The sequence below is a fragment of the Siphateles boraxobius genome, unplaced genomic scaffold (assembly GCF_051911475.1).
Source record: "Siphateles boraxobius isolate OS27281-9 unplaced genomic scaffold, OSU_SipBor_1 68, whole genome shotgun sequence".
Classification (NCBI taxonomy): domain Eukaryota; kingdom Metazoa; phylum Chordata; class Actinopteri; order Cypriniformes; family Leuciscidae; genus Siphateles; species Siphateles boraxobius.
Window position 1 is genome coordinate 9374020 of NW_027509195.1, and position 24250 is coordinate 9398269.

The 24250-nt window shown below is 38.2% G+C and overlaps 1 protein-coding gene across 3 annotated transcripts in view; it reads right to left on the reverse strand.

Annotated features, from left to right (window-relative positions):
- Nucleotides 1-24250, reverse strand: part of megf6a (multiple EGF-like-domains 6a) — an 81275-nt gene that overhangs the window by 17928 nt on the left and 39097 nt on the right. For 2 of the 3 annotated variants that reach the window (XM_077214621.1, XM_077214623.1), the window contains 13 exons: nt 16421-16546; nt 12512-12634; nt 11959-12081; nt 10764-10901; nt 10326-10448; nt 10053-10175; nt 7248-7415; nt 7017-7163; nt 6296-6424; nt 5977-6105; nt 4333-4467; nt 4117-4251; nt 1292-1417 (listed from right to left, as the gene is read on the reverse strand). In XM_077214621.1, the coding sequence (XP_077070736.1) occupies nt 1292-1417; nt 4117-4251; nt 4333-4467; nt 5977-6105; nt 6296-6424; nt 7017-7163; nt 7248-7415; nt 10053-10175; nt 10326-10448; nt 10764-10901; nt 11959-12081; nt 12512-12634; nt 16421-16546 (1725 nt within the window). The remainder of the gene's footprint in view (nt 1-1291; nt 1418-4116; nt 4252-4332; nt 4468-5976; nt 6106-6295; nt 6425-7016; nt 7164-7247; nt 7416-10052; nt 10176-10325; nt 10449-10763; nt 10902-11958; nt 12082-12511; nt 12635-16420; nt 16547-24250) is intronic. The other variant, XM_077214622.1, reaches the window with a different exon arrangement.

A 24250-nucleotide genomic window follows, 5' to 3' on the forward strand; every position in this document is an offset into this window, starting at 1 on the left:
CAAATATCTTACACGAGGGATAAATAAATGATAGCAGAATTTTCATTTTTGGGTAAACTATCATTCTATTTCTACCACATAAGAAAAATCATGCTTTGGTAAATCAAATTATGACGTCAAAGACATAATTATGAGATTGAAAAGTGGAAATCTGACACATGTTAGTCGAAATTGAGATAAAAAGTCATTATGACATGAAAAGCCGCATTTATGGAACAAACTTTTAGGTTATAATTTCCTGTTTATCTCATAATTTCAACTTTTTGTTTGACTTAGTATTTCATAATTTCAACTTTTTTATCTCATAATTATGAAGTTTTATCTCATAAATTCGATTTACCAAAGCATGATTTCTTTTTTCTTATGTGGCTAAAACGGGCTTCCATACTACATATTATTCAAAATGTAAAATAACATAGCATGATGTCAATACATGAACTGATATAACCAAATAATCAAAATAAGGGGTAAGTACTGATCATCTTATTCATACTTACAGGCATGTCAACATGGGAGTCCTGACAGCATCACAGAACACCTCACATTTAACCTCTCTCTCTCTCACACACACACGCACACACACACACACACACACACACACACACACACACACACACACACACACACACACACACACACACACACACACACACACACACACACACACACACACACACACACACACACACACACACACACACACACACACACACACACACACACACACACACACACACACACGCACACACACACACACACACACACACACAGCTGGAAGCCCCCTAACTGTTCATTAACAGCTAATAGTTGTCTCTGGCTTGTGAACTAGCTCTGTGGCACGGCTTCACTCCTCTCTTTCTCCAATGCGTCTCATGATGTCCTTGTGTATTTGAGAGAGAACTCCTCTAATGGATTGGCCCGTGAGGAGGGATATATTACCAGAGTTATGTCTGTGATCTTTGGCTCAGCAAAATGTGGCTAATAATAGACCTCCAAAAACACAGCAATTTCTCCCCTCTAAACTACCTCATCCACTCCACTCCAGAAAAGAATGAAAAGTCATTAATGGCAAAACAATTTTCATCTCTCTTAGACGAGGAGAGAAGCTGAGGTCAGCTTGTTTAATACGGTTTAGATGAAGCACCATGTAAAATGATGAATATGATGGTTCACTTCCAAACTCGCTCTAAACTATTTGATAGTATTAAATGGCTCTGTCTTTGGTTTCTTTTCTTTTTTTTTTTTTTATTACTTTGCAGCACTTCTTGATCTCCGGTGCTGTTTTTCTTACTTTCCTCGCAGTGTTCCCCTGTCTGCCCAGCGGGACAGTGACATTGCCCGGCCACTGAGTCACATGGAGCTCCATTACAGGCACAAAACTGTGAGCATCCAACTCCAAACTGTCCCATAGGGCACTCTGTAAAAGATAGTACATACAGTTTTTACAGATTAACACAGTGTAAATTACTCTTAATACTTCTTGTTTGTCTAATCTCCTTTTTTAGAGGGGTATTTGGGCGTTCTGTGGAAAATATGATAGAATTGTTTGTTTTTTTTACAAAATATTTTAGGGTTAAAGAATAATGTTTAATACAAGATCTTTTAACATGTTGCTTTGTAATGATAATTACAATTAAATATTTTACGAAAATAGTCAAATCTTATTATTATTCATATTGTTCTTGGACCCAGATTTTACATGACAGACAGTCTACTGAGCATCAAGAGTAACGAACGGACATGGTCAAGCACCCACAGAGGCTACGAGTGAAATCCAGAGACAAGCCAAAGTGACTCTCTTCACAGCCTGTTGTTCCTAATTGATGGCAGACATAGCACTCTGAACGTTTAATGACTTCCAGGCTGTGAGGTTTGACTGCCAGTTCAGTGTTTCTGTTGAAATATTCGGGATATTTCCGTACCCCCTGCCAAGTGGAGTGGACTGAGGCTGGTTGGTGCTCTGAACATCATGGCAAAAGGACAGTTTTGTTTTATACTCATAAAAAGGCACAATTACATAACTCAAGCAACTGAATGTCATCTGCCCTGGATATCATTAATAAATAAAGTTCCAAGCAGGGCCAACTTCGGTTTTGAACTTTCTTACCTTGAAAGTGCCTTATTCAACACTTTTTTCACCCAAAAGAATTGTCTTAATTTAGTTTTACAAGGCCATTTTCATACATTATTTGTATTAAACAAGCTGGTTTTGCCAACGTGTTAATGTAAACTGACCAATTTTTGCAACTTAGTTTTACAATATGTATGTTATATAATATGTATGTATAACTTAGTTTTACAATATGGTTACCAATTTGTCCATGTCCATAGTTTGAGAATTAGGGTGTGTATGCAACCTCTCTACATTGGTCTCTGCCTAATTTGGAAAACTACTACCAAGTGACAGATGAATTTGCAGAAATATATTAATAATAATATTAACTCAAGATTTTTCACATATCATTCTACAACATAAAATACATCATTAAGAGTCCATTGAGATTTTTTTTGTTATTTAGTTATCCTAAGTTTAGCTTTTTACTTCTGCCAATTGTATTTAGGCTTCAAAATTCATAATTCATAAAAGTAGTTAATTTGTGAGGATTATCATTATGAACCAAACCTTTGCTAGTCACAGAGCTTATTTTCTGCAATAATCCAAAAGCCAAATGGACAAAACCAACTGGGATTTTGTCGAGGGAACAGGGGTGATGCAAACTTCCAGGTCGGCCTACAAAAATATGTCATCACTGCGTCACTCTATTCTAACAATGCATGATTAAACTGTTAGTTTTAGCATTTATTATGTGCATTGAGCATTGTTTTCCCCTGCAGACCATATCAGAACTGACCTGCGACCTCCACATAGTCCATCAAAATTTCAAAAGGCTAGAAAATTCCTGTTATCCATGATATTTTGAAATCTGTTTTGTAACATGCTGAATATTCTAGATCATTCACTTAAGGCGAGACACTACAGGTGAATAGGGTATTTTTTTTAACTATCAGATATTTCCATGAAACTTTGCCAGTTGATTACCTACATTAAGATTAGAAAAAAATGTATTACAAGTTTTCTGTAATTTAATGTTTAAATATGCAAATGAGGCATTGTCTAATTAAATATGCGCTATTTTGCATATATTTAAAAAAACGAAATCTGAGTATTGGACAAAGCCAGGTTAAAAAATATGTTTTCATTGTGTTTACATATTAGATGGGGAAAAAATTACAGAGGTATTTATGGATATCTACTTCTGTTATCCTGTAAATCCGAATATACTGGCAATAGCCTTAAAAAAATGATTTTCGCCATGTTTTTTGGAATAAAATGTTATATAAATCAGGCTAGGAATAATATATTTACAAATCCCTCTGTAAATGTCTTCATAATATAACTAGGTACAAGACTGGAAAGTTTGGTGTATATAGGTGCTACTGAAGTGGAGATTTCGGACTTGTAGTATGAGAGAAAAGTCATTTTGAGTAAACGGGCTTTAAAGATTTAGCATCAGCCAATGAGATTGCGCATTTAGAGTAAAATCCCCCCTTTTACTTTCACGATTGGTTGCTGATAAAAAGGAAATGACCATATTTGGATCCGACAGCATTGTTCAGAAGAGAGAGAGAGCTTTCTAACGGTGTGTGTGATGACAAGGTGCAGATCGCGATCGCGGAGCAGAAGGATGATTTATAACGACAACTTTTGATGAATTTATGAGAAATCTACAGACGCAAACAGACAAAGTGTAGTAAAATAAAGACCTAAATGTGTATTTTGTACTTTTTTTCACCACAAGTCTGAAAGAAGACATGTTATTGAAGACAAATATCCCAAAATCTCAAAATTGACCAGTGAAAAAAAAAACGATGTTTTGCCTGCCGTGTCTCGCCTTAAGTGAAATACAGGATCATATCCACACAACCAGCAAGCCAGGAGATAAAGGTATTTCCATCAGTGTTTGGCAGCTGTGTTTGGCCTGGCCCCCTCATGTTATTCATACTGTCAAACACTAGTCAGCATAACTTACACAATGACTCTCAGAGATGGCCATAAATCCACTTTTATGGAAGCTCTTCTAACACTGTTCCAGCTAATACATGACTTAAACTCACCTTGTTCGCAGTGCTCCCCGTGAAGACCGGCTGGGCACTGGCGCTGACATTGTCCGTCCATGTGATGGCAAGACACTCCCAATGGACAGTGGCATTTTGATTTACATCCTGGACCATAGTATCCACTATCACACTCTAAAAAGCAAATAACAACAGATAAAACCTATTTCGCACACACAAGCGGTCAATCCAGTGAATTGTACTCCCTGAACTGACCTAGGTTGCAGGTCTTGCCTTGATAGCCAGGCTTGCACACACATGTTCCATGATGTCGATGGCACTCAAGCGTGTTCTGCTGCACGCATTGACACTCCGACGAGCAGCCAGATCCATGCGACCACTTGGGGCAAGCTGGAAAAGACATTGTGTAGGACATTCTGTTATAACCAGGAGAACCATCAGATGTTAAAATGATAACATGATTAACACAAAAAGGACATGTTCCTGGATCATCATCTTTGTAGGTTCTGGAACAACAATCAACTGAATCAATGTATCAATGAATCAGGTATTAAGTTAAGGTTTAAACCAGACTGAAAATCAGAAATCTGGAAATCTAATTTAAACCTGGTTAAACCACGTCCGTAACATTGTTTCTTCCTCATAAATGCGAACACTAAAAATAAAATAAAATAAATATTTTGTTCTGTGGAGACTGAGAGCCAACCCTTCTTCATCCGGTGGGTAGTATTACTTTGGTTTGCGCAGTGTAATTCACAGAATTACTAAACAATATTTGAGGCCTATAAAATTCAGCCCGTATAAATGTGCATTTTCTAAGCTTAGATTATGGACAAAATTCATTTGATTCTAATCATAATGTAACTATATTGTGAAATTGATTTATTTATAGGCTATTTGCTATTAGTATAGTAAATCCGTATGTTTTTATCCAACTAGGCTATGTGTGGGCCTTATGTAAAATACGGGACAAATCGCTTCCCTTATTGATTTGATACGGGACACATCATTTTACTTGTAAATACGGGACAATTCCGTATTTTAAGGGACGGGTGGCAAGCAACCCTACCACCAATCCTACAATGCGTCGCTGCTGCAAACAGGTTAGGCTGTAGGCTACACTTCAGCCAAAATTAATTAATTTAAAAAAGTAACGGAAAACGCACGATATGGTAACTGAGTTAATTTATTTAAAAAGTAATGCGTTACAGTATGAGTTACTGTCAAAAGTAACTGCGTTACAGTAATGCGTTACAATAATGCGTTACTGCCCAACACTGACTATAAGTAACTCTTTCTACTAACTATAGGTAACTAGATATCAACTAACTCGAATTAATTTGCAATTACATGTATAAATCTCATCAGGTAGCTGCTTTGAAACAATCTGTATAAAGCACTATATAAATAAAGTATAAAAAATTAATATAAAAGAGACTTGACTTGAGTACAAGTAACTGTTAGGTTAGGGTTAGGGTATAGTAGTATAAGTTGATATGTACTTGCAAAGCTAATTATATTCAGTAGAATGTCTGTTGGAGGAGCATCAAAATAAAGTGTTAGCCGATATTTAGCAGACAGTCTACTAAGACTCTAATGAATGGTAGTTGACATGTAGTTGCAAAATTACTTATAGTTAGTAGAATGTCTAAAGTGGACTACAGAAATAAAGTGTATTATATATTTGTATTAGTGGTCTCAGACTTTTAGACCCCACTGTATCTTTCCCTTTGATTTTATGGTTATGGTTTGGAATAGGATTAGGGCTTTGATTGCTTCACAGGAATGTTGTGTCCAGAAAAGGATTATGATCCATGAACATGTCCTACTTGGGTAAATCACTCTTAAGTATCTCCTGGAGTTTATGTCACTGTCGGTGTGATATACTGCTGGACTTACGTAGGTGACAGAATCTGCCGTAGAGCCCTGGATCACACAGACAGGCTCCATATGTGCGGTGACAGCGGCCGTTATTGGCACAGTTACATTTCTTGTTGCAGTGCTTTCCATATAGTCCCTTTGGACAACCTAAAACACAGAGAGTAAAAACTACACACTTTAGCTTTAATTCATAGATTAACATCAACTAAAATCATCAGCTGTAAATTGAGATATAAAACACAGGCCATATTTCATATAAACATACCAACAGTAATTGGAACATCAGATTTGGCACAGATGCGGTTTCATTTTATGCTCTAATCTGGCAGTCACTCACCGTCCTGGCACAGGTCTCCACTGACTCCAGGTGGGCAGCGGCACTTCCCGCTAATCGGGTCGCAGGTGCCACCGTTTTTGCACTTACAAGAGAAAGAACAGTTTCTACCAAATGTTCCCTCTGGACAGGCTAAAATGGACAAAAGAAAGTGTTATTTTGTACAAAGTAAATATGACAACTATAGGCCTACACTACTGTTCAAAAGTTTGGGTTTAGGGCTTGGAAATTAATACTTTAATTCAGCAAGGGCACATTAAATTGATCAAATGTGGCTTTAAAACATTTATGTTACAAAAGATTTCTATTTTAAATAAATGCTGTTCTTTTGAACTTTTTATTCATAAAAAAATCCTGAAAAAAATGTATCAAGGTTTCGACAGAAATATTAAGCAGCACAACTGTTTTATCAACTGACATTGATAATACTAATAAATGTTTCTTGAGCACCAAATCAGCATATTAGAATGATTTCTGTAGGATCATGTGGCTCTGAAGTCTGGAATAATGATGCTGAAAATTCAACTTTACCATCACAGGAATGAATGACATTTTAATATAAAGTACATTAACAGTTAGTTTAAAATGTAATAAAATGTATATGTATTTTTGATCAAATAAATGCAGCCTTCGTGAGTCTTCTTTTAAAAAACATTTTTAAAAATCTTACCGACCCTAAACTTTTGAATAGTAGTGTATGTTTCACACTACATAATGGACACACTTTGGTTACAGATGATCGCTGTCCAACCATCTGGGCAGTCACAACCATCAGTGTCAATGTTACACAGTCCTCCGTTAGAGCAGTCGTCACACGTCAGGCTGCAGTCATGGCCAAATGTCCCATTCAAACACACTGCGATGGACAAGACTGTGGATATGGATAAGATGGATAAGATTAATAAGAAGCAAGCCTCACTAATAATAAACCAAGACACATGACAAAACAACACACCAGATTTCTCAGAGAGGGTGCCCTCTGCCCGCAGCTCTCCGAAGCTGTCTTCCTCATAGTCGTGATAGCGCTCCAGGGGTTGTGGGAAGTCCTGGAGGAGAGTGAGATGAAGGAGAGGTCTCTCAACCTCCACTGGACTGGACAATTCCTCAACTGCTCTCTCCAGGGCTAAACAGAGAAACAGATATATTGACATGATCAATGTTGTCTAGCTGTTATCTATGTATTATACTGAATAGGTTTATCAGCTGGCTGGACATTGTGCTGCTTATTAGACAGATATTTTTCAATTACCAAATAAATGGACATTCTTTATTCGGATCCCCATTAGCTTCCAAAGATTGGTTGCTAGTCTTCCCGGTGGCCATAAGACAATATTAAATATATAGATATATAATGATAAAAACAAGGATAAAACTATAATAATCGGATCACAAAACATTACTTATTCCACATTATGATCTTAAAATAATCTTAGTAATTAACTACACATAAAAATATATATATAATTGTTAAAATATTTTTTTAAATGTGCTTACAAATATATATAGTTTCATTTTATCCGTTTTGGATTATATATATATATATATATATATATATTAATATACAGGTCCTTCTAAATAAATTAGCATATTGTGATAAAGTTCATTCTTTTCCATAATGTAATGATAAAAATTAAACTTTCATATATTTTAGATTCATTGCACACCAACTGAAATATTTCAGGTCTTTTATTGTTTTAATACTGATGATTTTGGCATACAGCTCATGAAAAGCCAAAATTCCTATCTCAAAAAATTAGCATATCATGAAAAGGTTCTCTAAACGAGCTATTAACCTAATCATCTGAATCAATCAATTAACTCTAAACACCTGCAAAAGATTCCTGAGGCTTTTAAAAACTCCCAGCCTGTTTCATTACTCAAAACCGCAATCATGGGTAAGACTGCCGACCTGACTGCTGTCCAGAAGGCCATCATTGACAACCTCAAGCAAGAGGGTAAGACACAGAAAGAAATTTCTGAACAAATAGGCTGTTCCCAGAGTGCTGTATCAAGGCACCTCAGTGGGAAGTCTGTGGGAAGGAAAAGTGTGGCAAAAAACACTGCACAACGAGAAGAGGTGACCGGACCCTGAGGAAGATTGTGGAGAAGGACCGATTCCAGACCTTGGGGGACCTGCGGAAGCAGTGGACTGAGTCTGGAGTAGAAACATCCAGAGCCACAGGCGTGTGCAGGATATGGGAAACAGCGGCAGAAGCGCCTGACCTGGGCTACAGAGAAGCAGCACTGGACTGTTGCTCAGTGGTCCAAAGTACTTTCTTCGGATGAAAGCTAATTTTGCATGTCATTCGGAAATCAAGGTGCCAGAGTCTGGAGGAAGACTGGGGAGAAGGAAATGCCAAAATGCCTGAAGTCCAGTGTCAAGTACCCACAGTCAGTGATGGTCTGGGGTGCCATGTCAGCTGCTGGTGTTGGTCCACTGTGTTTTATCAAGGGCAGGGTCAATGCAGCTAGCTATCAGGAGATTTTGGAGCACTTCATGCTTCCATCTGCTGAAAAGCTTTATGGAGATGAAGATTTCATTTTTCAGCACGACCTGGCTCCTGCTCACAGTGCCAAAACCACTGGTAAATGGTTTACTGAGCATGGTATTACTGTGCTCAATTGGCCTGCCAACTCTCCTGACCTGAACCCCATAGAGAATCTGTGGGATATTGTGAAGAGAAAGTTGAGAGACGCAAGACCCAACACTCTGGATGAGCTTAAGGCCGCTATCGAAGCATCCTGGGCCTCCATAACAGCTCAGCAGTGCCACAGGCTGATTGCCTCCATGCCACGCCGCATTGAAGCAGGCATTTCTGCAAAAGGATTCCCGACCAAGTATTGAGTGCATAACTGAACATAATTATTTGAAGGTTGACTTTTTTTGTATTAAAAACACTTCTTTTATTGGTTGGATGAAATATGCTAATTTTTTGAGATAGGAATTTTGGGTTTTCATGAGCTGTATGCCAAAATCATCAGTATTAAAACAATAAAAGACCTGAAATATTTCAGTTGGTGTGCAATGAATCTAAAATATATGAAAATTTAATTTTTATCATTACATTATGGAAAATAATGAACTTTATCACAATATGCTAATTTTTTGAGAAGGACCTGTATATATGTATACATATATATATAAATGTTTGTGAGCATATTTTTACATATTTTTTTGAACAAATATGTACATAGAATATTGATTTTTCATTGCCGATTACTTCATTATATGAGAAAAAGGGTTATGGACTGAAGGAAATCATACCATAACTATGAAGGAAATTAAGTAAACAGGTAAGCTTTAATTTTAACTTTAACTCTCTGGAATACTCGACTCGGATTGGTCAGTTGATTCTGAGGTCAAATATTTTGTATAATGACATTTCTCTTGCAATCAATCACATACACTGTATTAGTTTGAAAGCTTTTACAGTCTATTTTTCATAAAAAAATAAAATAAAAATAAAAAAATAAAATAAAATAAAAACTGTACTGTATGTATTCATTTATTGAATTAATTCTTGTCAAGTACGCATGAAATAACGGATAATGAACCCCTTCATAATCTAAGTGATGCAGCGCCTGATCCCTTAGGGTTTATTTTGCAATGATGACCATATGAAAGTACATTATCTCTTAAAGATCTGACCACAGAATGTTGTGACTGACCAATCAGAATCAAGTAATCTATAACTGTATAAAGCAAACTTAATGCATATCACATAACTAATATCCACTGTGACCCCCACGGTGTACTTACAGATGCAGGAATGTCTATCGTCAGCGAGCCGGTTTCCAAACCGACAGAAGCAGTGATAGGAGCCAGCGGTGTTCTGACAAATGTGCTCACAGCCCCCATTATCAGACAGACACTCATCCACATCTACACACCAGCAGAAAACAAAATGCTCTTAGACAATGTGACTGCACTGTGTTGTAACTAGGGCTGATTTCATTATAGCATTGCCAGTAACTGATATGTCTCCTCGCTCTTCTTTAATAGTCGATCTGTAATAAACAGGTTGTGATGTACCGTCACATCCACATCCATCTGCATTGAGTCTGTATCCTGCCCTGCAGTAGCACTCATAACCTCCAGGGTAGTTCGTGCAGTCCTGCTCACAGCATGAAGTTCCCTCCACACATTCTTCCAGATCTACAAGACATATAAAAGCAGCACAGGAAGTGAGGCCATCAGCCATTGGTGTGTATTAGGACCGGGTATTTACATAAGCACAATTCCAGTTATGAAGAGAGATCCTTCAGGGCACAGCCAGAAAAACACAAGACCTAAAACTGCTGAGATCCAGCTGGCAGACATTCGCTTTTGCAGGAAATAGTCGTTCATTTTGTTTGAGGAATGATGATTTTAAAGGTTTATCAGTGCAGCTGGATGCACGCTGAGGCCAAGAGATAGATTACATTTGAGTTATTCTGTAAAACTAATTTATGTATCTGTCTGCACACTCACCCAAACAGGTTTTGAGGTCCTCTGCGAGCTGATAACCCTGGTTACAGCTGCAGACGGGTCCGAGTGCGCCGTGCTGACAGTGGTGCGAACAGCCACCGTTATCAGAGTCACAACTGTTCACAATCTCCATTTCAATTCCTACAGGAAAGTGAATGATTAATTGGAACAATTGTTAAAAAAAGGATTATGAACACTTTAAAAAAGCATGAATCTCACTGCATTAGATAACAAATATTAAACTTTGTGTAATTTATTTCAAAGTTGTCATTTTCTGGTTTTCAAATGTTAGTGGAACATGTTCATATTTAGTGTAGTTAATCCCATATCAAGTGCTAGGACAATCTTGCTGATATGGATACCAATATCTCCACTACCAGTAAATTTTGTTATTTATTTAATTCAACTTGAAGTATCTCCTATACTGTGCTAGTTCATACGTTTTTTTTTTTTTTCTAAATTTCATAAGAAGAGAAAAGAAATCCAATAGCAAGTGCTAGGCCAATATCCCTGATATTGATTCAAAATGTAATCGGCCTAAACTGCAAATGTTCAACAAACAATTTTTGTGTACTACCGTTTAAAAGTTTAGGTCGGTCAAATTCTTCTTAGAAATATTTTTTTTATTTAGCAAGTACGCATTAAATTGATCAATGTGTTAACAAAGACATTTATAATGTTACAAAAGGTTTCTATTTCAAATAAATGCTGATCTTTTGAACTTTCTATTCATCAAACAATTTTTCAAGGATTTCCACCAGCACAACTGTTTTCAACATTGATAATAATAAGAAATGTTCTTGAGCACCAAATCAGTATATTAGTATGATTTCTGAAGGATCATAATAAAAAAGTAATGATGTTCAGCTTTCCCAACAAAGGAATAAATTACATTTTAAAATAAAATCAAACAGAAAACAGTTATATTAAACTGATTCTATTTCACAATATTACTGTTTTTTACTGTGTTTTTTATCCAGAAATGCAGCCTAGGTGAGCAAAGACTTCTTTTGTTAAAAATCTTACCAACCTCAAACTTTTAAATGGTAGAGTAGTTAAAGTTCATCCACAAGCAGTATTGATACAACATTATTAAAAGTATCAATACTTCAGACTTGTCTCACCCATCCCTAATTTTTGGGACCACTGGGGTTCAGTGAACCGTGCTCAGAAGTGAATTAAGAGAAAGGTAGCTCACGGTAGCACTTCCTGCCATCAGAGCCCAGCTCATATCCTGGTTTGCAGACGCATGAGAAAGAGCCCGGGGTGTTCCGGCAACTGTGAGCGCATGCCGCCAGTCCCGTTTCACACTCATCAACATCTGAAACACACCGATTACAAGTTCCTGATGACATGTCACCTTTTTTACTTACACAGAGATCTACTTTGACGAGTATTCACTTTGGATGTGTTGAGTCAGAAAACAGAAATTTCTTCAATGAATATCAATGAGTGCAACCTCTCAAGCTCTAAATGGTTTCATCATGGCCTCGAGAGCGGAAAGTTCTGCTCACTGTCTCCCTCGCCAGTCCTGGACAACGTTGAGGAGATGAGCCATGTTCTACAGTTTTCAGCTATCTAATTAAACACAGTGTTTCCACTGTTCTCACACCATGGGAAAGAAACTTCTTTAAAAACTTTGGAAAAAGAGGATCCAGCTGATGAGAAACCATTTACTACTTTCCATGACAGCGTAACTGAACCCTAGCAAGGTGGGAAGGCCCTTCAGTGCTGCTGTCAGAAGCTTTTACCTTCACAGTGCTTCTGGTCCGGGGCCAGCGTGAAGCCTTGGTGACAGCTGCACACAGCATGACCGCCATCACTGCGACATGAGTGCACACAGCCCCCGTTCCTCTCCGTACATGGGTTCCTCACTGAAACACATGCCATTTGAGTCAGATCGTATAAATCATTTTACTGGCTGTCTCCCTCACGCACACAAACTTTCATTATCTTGTCAACACAGTCCATGTAATACACAAACATAATTCCTGCTTTCTGAATTCCCATACTTCCCTCAGTCACTTTATGATATAAAACATACAATGCAATTTTGAGAACAATTTTGTCCTCCTTTGGAGGACAGTTTCTATCCAAAATAAATATTAAAAAAAAAAAAGGAAAATTGTGTGTTTAACTTATAGCGTGATATACTACATCAGGGAGAAACAAATATTGCCAGGTTTATGACAGCTATAAACTTACTTTTCAACACATTTGATAGGTTTGGGCGAGCAAATCGTTGACGATTTGAGGCCTTGGTCTACCATTTAAATACCATGAATATGATATTTATTGCTGATATACAGTACAACAGCATTGGAACTGTTTCACTTAGCTTGTCTGTGTTTGTGCATTCCAGATGTTAAAGGACAATTCCGGCCAAAAATGAACCCAGGGCTAAATAACACATGGGTACCGCGTCGACCGTTCTTTGGGATGCGTTTTGATAATCGATGATAATCGAATGTACCCAGTTTTAACGTTATTTTTAGTTTAACCACAGATTAGCTTATAACGCCATTAAATAGTGATTTTTATTTTTACTTATTCGATACCCCATACACTATATTATAAGATTATAAGCTAATCTGTGGTTAAACTAAAACTAACGTTAAAACTGGGTACATTCGACTATCATGAAAACGCATCCCAGAGAACGGTCGACTCGGTACCCATGTGTTCTTCAGCCCTAGGTTCATTTTTGGCTGGAATTGTCCTTTAATGTGACTCTTTTTACACATCACATACTGTAACTACGCAACTAGTTTTTTCTTAATGAGTGAATCATTTCTTTGTTGGCTCAACCGATTCATTTAAAAACACTGATACATTAAGGACTGGAACAAATAACTCCCTGCATGCATCCGAATATGCCTACTTTCTTACTATATAGTAGATAAAAAAACAGTATGTGAAAAGAGTATGTCTGACTTCGTAGTATTCATAAAACAGCAGGTGAAAATGAAAAGACTTTATGGACGACTTTATGAATGACTTTGAGCAAGTCATTGCATCATTCACTCAAGTGATTTTTCAAAAACACGGATTCACTTAGCAAAGGCGCTTCTGTGTTCTACTCATAGACACGCAACCATTAATTCTGCTTTGGCCTTTGTGTTGAACTATTTTCAAAAAAGACAAATGAGCTGACAATATGTCCTTTAAATCGAAGTTACTCATTATTAACTGATTGTTTATTTAAAGCAGTATTGCAATCATGCTGTTTGTCTGAATATCAGTAATTAAATTCACCTTATTTTTCTATGCAGAAGTAAGCCATTTCTTGTGAATGTACAAGACTTAGGATTCATTAGCTGCTAAATAAATAGAAGAATAAAGATTTGCTCTACAAATCAGTGTTTATGATTACGATAACATTAAAATAACAACAATATTATTTTGCCATATCAAGCAGCACAACAAACTGTTTTTATAGAGAAAAAAATAAAAGGAAGCAGCTTAAACCAGAAGCCTTGCACATGCCAGTTAAAAAAGATTTTACATTGAACATAATGTGGATAGTGTTATAGGTTTTGTGTTGATTGATTCAGAACAACAGTGTATGAAATTGCTTGAATATGTAATGCAGCATATGATGCTTATGACATATACATACTGTATGATATAGTCTTTATATCATACTTTTAATTGATATACACATATATATCATTGTCTTTCAGTAAACTAACAAGTACAAATACCTTTGTCCCAGGACTCATCTGTACTTTCATCAAAACAGTTTGAAAACAATAAAATTACAATGTTTTCCATTTTACGAATTGAACTCTCCACACTCTCTCATGACCACACTGATGCATGCATGTTTTTTGCCAATATCTTACAGTTACACAATGAGATACACATTCTCTTTCTCCCTCCTTCTTTCTCCTTGTCTTCAGCTAACTCTCAGTGGTAACACTTCATAGGGGAACTATTGTATCTGGTGAGTGTCAGGACATTGGATATGTGTGGTAGTGTAGATTGGATATGAATTTTGGCAGACACACTGGAATTGACACAGTGTCCGCCAAGATGAGGATGCTATAGCCTGAATAATATAATTTTCTCTCAGTGAAAACTGCGGTTTAAGGCAGGCCAGAAATTTGCACAGAGGTTTAAGGAACTGCTGTTCAAGTGACTCACACTGCAAGGTCTGAAGTTCTGGTTATGACACACTAGTCTAACCTTATTTGAATTCAGTCAGGACTGATACAGATGCCCTCTTCTGCAACCTTCAAGTCTCCAAATCAGTGGCCAATATCTCAGAGAAAACAGCACATCTGGGTTAAAGTGTTTTGATCAGTTTCTTTAGCTTCTACCTTTCTGCCAAGAACACTTTCATCCACACGTCCAAAAGCTACATACTGACTTTATGACACAGTTTTAGACCAAAGCTTTTCCTGCTTTCATCCTCTTGTCAGCATGCTCTTTGACTAACAGCATGTGATATGCACTGCCGGGACATTTTATGGACAACGTCATGAACATAACAAAACTTTCAGAAGGTAAAGAGTTTAAATAAGCAACAAAAATAACTGCTTCTACACCCTGCTGAAATAACCATCTTAGACCAACATGAATTTCCATACTGGTCCAGACTGGTTAATGCGGTCTAGATGGGGGCACCAGTTTCCAAAACATATGATATTTGACTTCTGACTACTCTGCTAAAGGCTTTTATCAGGATTACTGGACAAATCATGAAGATTTTGTCAACAACATTATATCGACTATATAGTAAGTTGAACATGAAGCCTTGCTATTTTGAAACAGTGAAAACAAGCACCATTTGAAGTTAATCACAGCAAAAAATGCAAGCGAAGTGCTACACAGGGTGTAAACTCACGGTGCTCTTTGGTTGCTTGGGATAATTATGCTCAAAAACAGAAAAGATTCCAAGGCACTCGACTTTGTGTAGAAAAAAGTATAAAAAGCCTTTATTAGATAATGGCTTTTAACATAAAAATTGGTGACAGATACATCTTCACGTTGCAGCTATGTGCCTTCGTCAGGGTGTGTGTAACAAACAGATTCACAGGTACATTTTAAGTAGCAATTAATTAATCAAATAGCAAACACCTGGTCACACTATGCAAGGCAACCTGAAGGGAGAAAATTTCTAAGAATGGAAATCACACACATTAGTATCTCACAATAGTATCTCACACATTATGAAGTTAAATCAGACTCAATATATATATATATATAAAAAATAAAATAAAAACATATACACACACACACACACACAAATACACACATACATATATACAAACATACACAGATATATATATATATATATATATATATATATATATATATATATATATATACATATACACACATATATATATATATATACATACAGATATACATACATATACATACATACACATAAAAAAAAAGGAAAAAAGAATAATGCACAATTTCATCAATATCTTGAATACGGAATACAGATCAACATAAACATATCAATATTATATATTCAATGAAATAAGGTATTTTTAGAGCAAGTAACAATGATCAAAGTACACTATCAGTTTCTGTTTTTGACCATTTGAAGTTAATTTTGTTTTAAACTAAACTAAAATTGAGCACCACCAAGTCCAGCCACGGTTAGATATGAAATTTAGATACATGAGTAGAAGAGCAAGACTCACGTCTGCAGCGCTTAGCATCAGCTGTGAGCTGGTATCCGCGTCTACAGCGGCACTGGAAGTGAACAGAAGAAAGCTGGACACATTCATGCTCACAGCCTCCATTATTCACTGCACAGGATAGGACAGCTGAGGGGAGGGAACAGAGAAATAACAGTTAACAGCCAAACAATTCTAAAAATATATATTTATTTATATATTAAATATTTATTTTCTCAATTCAAACAATTCCTGTAAGGCTTTTTTTACGGTTTAATAAGATCTTGCAGCATAACACATTAAACCGAAAAACAAATGTATTATTCTTGGGAGAAAATAATACACAACTGTCAGTGCTTTGTTTGCATTTCAGTGCACTCACTTTATATAACACTTTGTGGTAGCACCTTTGGCTTTAATTACATCAGTAATTCTGTTTGGATTGGACTCCCTTAACACAGGACATCTGGATTTTCCCATTTATCGTGCAGAAAAGTTCAAATTGCGAGAAGACTTCCAGTTCACAGCCCGGTGTGGGTCAGTTCACAGATTTGTTACAGAGCTGAAGCCTGACCACTGACACGGTCGCCATTTCCAGGACATTGATCTTACTTTTTTAAATAGTTTCCTGCTTTAGCTGGATGTGTGATTTGAATGCTTACTGTATTGACATTCATTTCAGCTTTCTGGCAGAAGGCAACATGTTTCGTACCAAAATATCTTAATTTGATGTCAGATGAGCAATGATTTATCTTTGAACAAGACATGGAATTTGCTTGCATTTATGTAATGTAATAACCTATTGGATATTAAGGTGAAAATATTCTGATATGATTCAAATATTTTTTTCAAGGAAAGTGTGTAGATTTTAATATTTACTTTTATTAAAATTGCCAGTGTATTGTTACATTCTGTTATTGTTTCTTTTTTATTTTCATGGACTTGATTCTAATTGTTTAATGTTTCCTTTGTTCCTATATTCCCACTTGTCTTTAGTTGTCATGGTTATTTATTGATTGTTAGCTCACTCTGTATACATTGCCCTCAGTTTAGTTTACTCATTGTCTGGTGTTGTTTGTGTATTGTGCACACTGTTTATTCTCTTGTTTTTGGTTTTCTCTCGTGTGAATTAAACTCTTTTGTTTTGTTTATTAAAGTTATGCAGCTTTTTTACATCCTCTTGGCTTACCTTGTCTTCTTCTTAAACTAAAATGTTACATGTAGATTAAAATATTTTATCAATGTTAGATTTTAATATCCACTCTTTGAAGAAATTATTTCTCTGATAATAGAAGAGAATGTGGAACAATCATTGAACGGCCTTGTCAAAAGCATTCTTCACAGTAATTATCCAAAATAGTACCAAGCAATTATTTCCAAAACCTGAATCATTTAGTGAAAATAGTTCACTTTAAAAGGATAGTTTTTTCTTCGATGACTGATATGCAGTTTGGATGGAAAACATATCATCATACTCAAGTGTTTGGATTGTGATGCTTGGCAATGTTGGCATTCTTCTGTTTTCCAAAAAGGATATTACCTCAGGACAGAAACCAATCATAATATTCAGTAAAATACTACTAAATAGCTTATTACTGCGCCATTTAAAAGCTATTTGTTGTGGTGAAACAGGAACGGTCTGTGGGAATGTTTGTGGTTGATAACTGACATAGGACTGAAAACCACTCTAAATGACCAGTTATCTAATCTGTAATCTCAGAACATTAATGCCTAGTATGATGCTTCTGAAGTAAATCCTGAGTAGTTCAGATTAAAGACTGATCCATTGATTACTCTTTCATTATCTCTTCTCTAATGATGCAGCTGGGGCAGATGATGTCCTAATGTCAGGCCTTTCAATTCATCTCCACCCTTTTTTGAGAATGTTCACTCACCTCTTTCATCAAACAGGGTCAGACAAAGGCTACAGCTGCAGCTCTAGGTAAACCTACAGTTAGCATGCGCTGCGTACGAAATCGCACACTCTCTTGAGTAGGTACTTACTTTGAATAAGTAATTTCTCCAGGACCCCTAAAAAGTGTGTTCTATATAGTATGAGTGTATGCAGTATGAATATAATCTGGACATACTACATTGTTATTCTCATGTGACCTACCAGTGTCAGTTACATCGCTTCACTGCCATTCACAAATCGTCTCCCGTAGCCTTAAGTGTACATTGTTTGCACGCCTCATAATATTGTCAAAAGTAGTAGGTCATACGGGTACTTTTTACTGAGTTCTCTGAATTCTAACATACTTCATTAGTCACATACTGTTTTTCACCTACTATATATTAGAGAAGTATGCAATTTCGGATGCAGCCCTTGTATGTGATCACCACTCAAATGTCTCAGGGAGGATAATACTCCAAATCAGAAATCATACTGAAGACACTGACTGCCAAATGTCCTCAATGCACAGTCTATATTTCAGTAGTGAGACTAAATATATACTGTCATAACAGGCATATCAGTCAACCTCAATGTGGAGGAGTGCGGCGTCTGTTCTCAAAAATCCTTGCATATAATATCTGCAGATTCTGCAAACTGTCCAAAACAGATTTGAAAATGTCACATATAAAATCCAATATAATCAGACAATCGTCTCACTTGCATATAAATTAGCAAATAATAGTGATCATTTGTTGAAACAGGACATTTTTTGAGGTGGTGTAGTGTAAGAGGCGTTGAAAAAATGAAATCTTTATATTTAGGTTATGAGAGTCTAAAGGATAATGATAATATTTCTCTTGGCAGAAAATACTTGGGTGATTTAAAAATAATTAAAGGGTTAGTTCACCCAAAAAAGAAAATTAAGTCATTAATTACTCACCCCCATGCTGTACCAACCCCGTAAGACCTTCGTTCATCTTCGGAACACAAATGAAGATATTTTTGATTAAATCTGAGAGGTGGATCACTGCTACATAGGCTGCCTGAGGGAATGAAACGAGAGTTCAAGAGATTTCCACGACGCATGCGCGAGAACTGAACAAGAAGTATTAGAAGAAGAACGTCCTCTTCTCAGTTCTCGCGCATGCGTCGTGGAAATCTCTTGAACTCTCGTCTCAGGCCCACAAGGAAGAAAAGGAATAGTCAAATAAAGTCGTTATTTATGTTTGTTTTTTTTCCGGAAAAAAAGTAGTCTCGTCGCTTGATAAACTTATAGTTGAGCCACTGTAGGCACATGGAATATTTAAACATGTTCTTTAATGACTTTCTGGGCCGTCAAGTTTCATTCCCTCAGGCAGCCTATGTAGCAGTGATCCACCTCTCAGATTTAATCAAAAATATCTTCATTTTTGTTCCGAAGATGAACGAAGGTCTTACGGGGGTGGTACAGCATGTGGGTGAGTAATTAATGACTTAATTTTCATTTTTGGGGGAACTAACCCTTTAAGGGTTTATCTGCGGTCATAAGTGACAACTTAATAAGCTTCTGGCATGAGATATCAGCAAGATTACTAGCTTCTCAAATTACTGTTAACCAAAACCAAATGATCCTAGATAAAACCCTAAACTATTAATTAGCAGCACCTGTTTCTGGTTTATTCTAGTAGTGGATTCCTTCCCACTCAGCTTTGGTTTAGATTGTGGTTTTATAGAACAGTTGGTTTGATATCGGAAAAAAACTGATAACAAGAAGCCTGACTGGAGCTCATGGCCCTGGACTCTTCAGGTCTCTTGGAAGGGTAAAAGATTCAGCTGCTGATTCAGCTGAAACAGAATGAACTGCAATGCTGCTACTGCATCAGACTCTCAGCAAGGAAAACCGATCCCAGAATGCAATTTTCCACAATGGAATAAAAAGTATCATTAGTTATTTGTCATACTGCCTTGGAAATTGAAAGGAATGTTCTAGGTTCAAAACAAGTTAAGCTCAATCATATGTGACATGCAGACGATTACCACAGAAAATAATTCTCTCTTGTCCTCAGTAAATAATACAACAGCAGTCCAGTATTTTTATTGTAAATTAAAACTAAATCGAAATAAAGCTGAAATAAAATAAAATAAAAATATCAAGTCTTAAATTTAAACTTAAATGTTACAAATTGAAATAAATAAGTTGAAGTACTATGATTATACTAAAAGTAATACTGACATTAAAATAAATTAAAGCTATAAAACTGAAAAGCAAATACATTAACAAATACAGTATTAACAAATACTATAATAGTATATGAAAAACAATAACACTGCAGCAGTCTCATATACTTCCATTGTGAGTGCATTTCTGTCAACATGTTTCATTTTGCTTTTGGTTTTGTTTGAGGTATAAGTTGAAACTAATCTAGTAAGGAACAGCAGATGCTACTAAATAATTTTATGGAATTTCATGTGCTTTAAACAAATAAAACTGGAAGTACTTGGAAGAAAACTGGCAAATCCAGACTCGAGATTCAGATGAAACATTTCGCCTCAAAACACACACAAAAACACAAGATTACAAACATATTTCCAAGAAAAAAAGTCTCTTTCTCAAGTAATGCACAAATGAAAGACTTTTCAGCTGTCATGTGGCATCCCAGCTGGAAGATGAATCACATGGGCTCATTGTGTGTCACGGTATTGGCTTTGAAGAAGGTATTAGACTGGTCACTTAGTTCATTATTTCAAAGTTTATGCACATTGGTACAATTTTGGTTCCCTATCAGTTGATCACTCTCGGCGTACGTCGTGACAGACGAATAGGAATCTCGCTAGAGAAGCCAATCTACTTCGAGTGAAACTAAATGAGCCAATGCAAATTGGCGTGCAATCATTTGCATCAGCTGTTCAGCCACGCAGCGCAGGTATATAATGAGCAGAAGGTGCGATTGCACTTCAGCTTTTGCTTCGGAGCCGAGCACTTCGATGCTGTGTTCTCTACAACAGTGTTTTCAAGACGAGCGAGCTCTCAACGGGACCTCTCCAGGCTGGTGCAGGCGATACAGCGTGGCAGCATGACCGTTCTCTCTCTCTGTCTCTCTCTCTGTCTTTTTTCTTTTCTGTAAGAGCAAAAACAAAAAAGCTGTTTTTACAGCTGGTAAGGTGAGCCGTGAGAGCGCTGACAGGCTGTTTTTAAGGCTGGTAAGATCGCCAGCAAGAGAGACAGCGCACAACAGGTGCACATTCCTGTCTGTGTTCGCTGTGACCGGTCCCCTGCGTGCTTCAGCACCAAGGAGAACAGTCCCTAAAAAGCTTACACAGGTAGAGCACGTCTTTTTAAAGATGTCACTCTACATGTGTGTTTCTGGATGCGGTCGTTACCTGGGATCACGGGATGGTCACGAGCGCTGTATCGCGTGTCTGGGCATGGAACACGCTGAGGCAGCGTTCGTAGATGTGTCATGTACGCATTGTGGGAAGATGACCATCTCGGAGCTACGGTCGAGACTCTCGTTCCTGTCATGATCGTCAAGCAAAACAGGAAACAATAGCAGGTAACTCAGGTTTATTGGTCAGAAGACACAAACAGATGATTGACACGGGCGTGGACAGATGACGCAGTGACTTTGATGGCCAGCGTGAGATGTCCGTGAAGTGAGAATCCGTGAAGTGAAGAGTCCGTGACGTGAAAGTCCGTGAGGTGAAGAATCCGTGAAGTGAAGACACGAAACGACAATCCACACCAAGACAACGAACCCACGGGAACACGACGACGGGAAAGGCAGGCAGACTGGACAGGAACACCAAACGAGACATCAACCAAATGATCTGACAAAGAGGATGAGAAAGCGGTGAGTATACATAGTGAGATGAGATCGGCTGCAGCTGGTGATGATATGATGACCAGCTGGAGCGGATCAAGGAATGTCACTAAGTCACACCCACTACACACGTGCTTTCATACAACAACATAAACACGAGACGAGAAGGAACCAATGGATTTGTATACCGTGACAGTTCCGGAAAAGGGTCTGAGTCCCTGCGCCTCCGCCGTGATCTAACCCTCCTCCGAGGATTAAGACCTTAAACCCAAATTGTCAATAAAAGAACAGTTTTTTCCATCTTTGGGTCCGAAGAGGGCCCGGAGAGCAGTGGGAGGAGAGAATCTTCACCACTCTTATCCGCCTCTTTTACCGCCAGCGGGCAGCAGCGTGCAGTTCGAGATTGCAACCAAGCCGCCTCCTGTGCCTCCTGCCCTGTGGAACCAGGTAAGTGTTGCACAGCACACTCAGACCCTGCTTCGGGCCACCTACCGCCAAGTTTCGGGCCATCCACTCTACTACAGTGAGAGCAGCCGATGCCCATGTCTTGCGGGCGGAGATCGCAGTGCAGGACGCGATCGGTCCCTCCAGCCGATATGAGGTCAGGGTACTACAGTCCCTACTTCATTATTCCCAAGAAAGGCGGTGGGTTAACACCAATCTTGGACCTGCGAGTTTAGCTCCACAAGCTACTGTTCAAAATGCTCACGCAGAAACGCATTTTCGAATGCATCCGTCCCCGAGATTGGTTTGCCATGTATGCCCCCTGTGTGCTCAACCGTGTGGCCGACGAGCAGTCACAAGTTGTGCTCCCTGGAGAATGGCGACTCCACCCCCAGGCGGTTCAGCTGATCTGGAGAGAGTTTGGGGAGGCTCAGGTAGACCTGTTTGCCTCCTCAGACACCTCCCACTGCCAGTTGTTTTACTCCCTGACCAAGGGAACACTCGGCAGGGGCGCACTGGCACACAACTGGCCCCGGTGACTCCGCAAATATGCGTTTCCCCCAATGAGCCTACTTGCACCCTTATTGCTCCAGAGTGAAAAACCTGTTGAGTCCTCCAACACCCTCGGCCCGGTGGAGCGTCCGGCGTCAGGCCTTTATCCGTTGAATCCTTGAGAACCGGTTCTAGGCTGGGTCCCATATGTGTGACCCTGCGGGGATCCCATATGTATTTCTTCCATGGCTGCTCCTAAACGGAAGCCTGTGTCTTTCCCTTGGGCTAAGTCACCCAGTATTTCATATGCAGTACAACATTCGGGTTAGTCCATATGTATATCGCCACAAAACTCCTTCGGTGAAGAATGTGGGTTCTGCAGCGTTCTCCTTCCTAACAGAAAGGGCACGCTTTCCAAGTGTTATCCAATACTCTCACTGTATGGGTTATCACGGAACAACAGTAACAGATATACTCTGTGTAAGCCCTCTCCTATCATCCTTACAGTCAAGAAGGGGCAAAAGGCTTGCACAGGGCGCTGGATGGGGTCAGCAGCTGTGGCGCTTTGGTAGGGATTCCTATTCGTCGGTCACGACTTACGCAGAGAGTGACAAATTGATAGGGAAAGTCTCGGTTACGTATGGGTACCCTCGTTCCCTGAAGGAGGGAACAGAGACATAGTACGTCCCGTCGCCACATCTGCTGCGACCCACCGGGGCAACCAGCTCATCGGCTCGGCTCCTCAGCAAAAAACTGAAGTGCAATCGCACTAGGGATGCTAACCGATGACCGTTTGACCGATGGTTGACCGTCTCAACGTTAACCGATCAAAGTTGTCGGTAGTCGGTTAAAAAAAAGTGATCTCTAAATTAGGCTATTATAGACAGTGGACTACACGCTACAACAGTTAGCCATCTCATTCCAAGATATTTTTGTGTGAAGTGAACAAATCCCTCACACTCAATTTTTCATAGCTCGCCTGTTTATACTTAATAAACCAATAAAAACATTTGGCGCGAGGTCACAGCGTTTGGGTTTGCGCGCTCACAAGGTTTGCGAAAAGTAAAGGCTACAGGCTAAGACAGTCGAGGTTAGAGCCAGGGCAGACCACAGGATGAAGCGTTTAAAGAAACGTAGTGTGTGGGACCATTTCACCAAAAAGAAGGACACAGTAAGTTGCAACTTGTGTGATACAGTGCTTAGATACAGTAGTAATACTGTAGA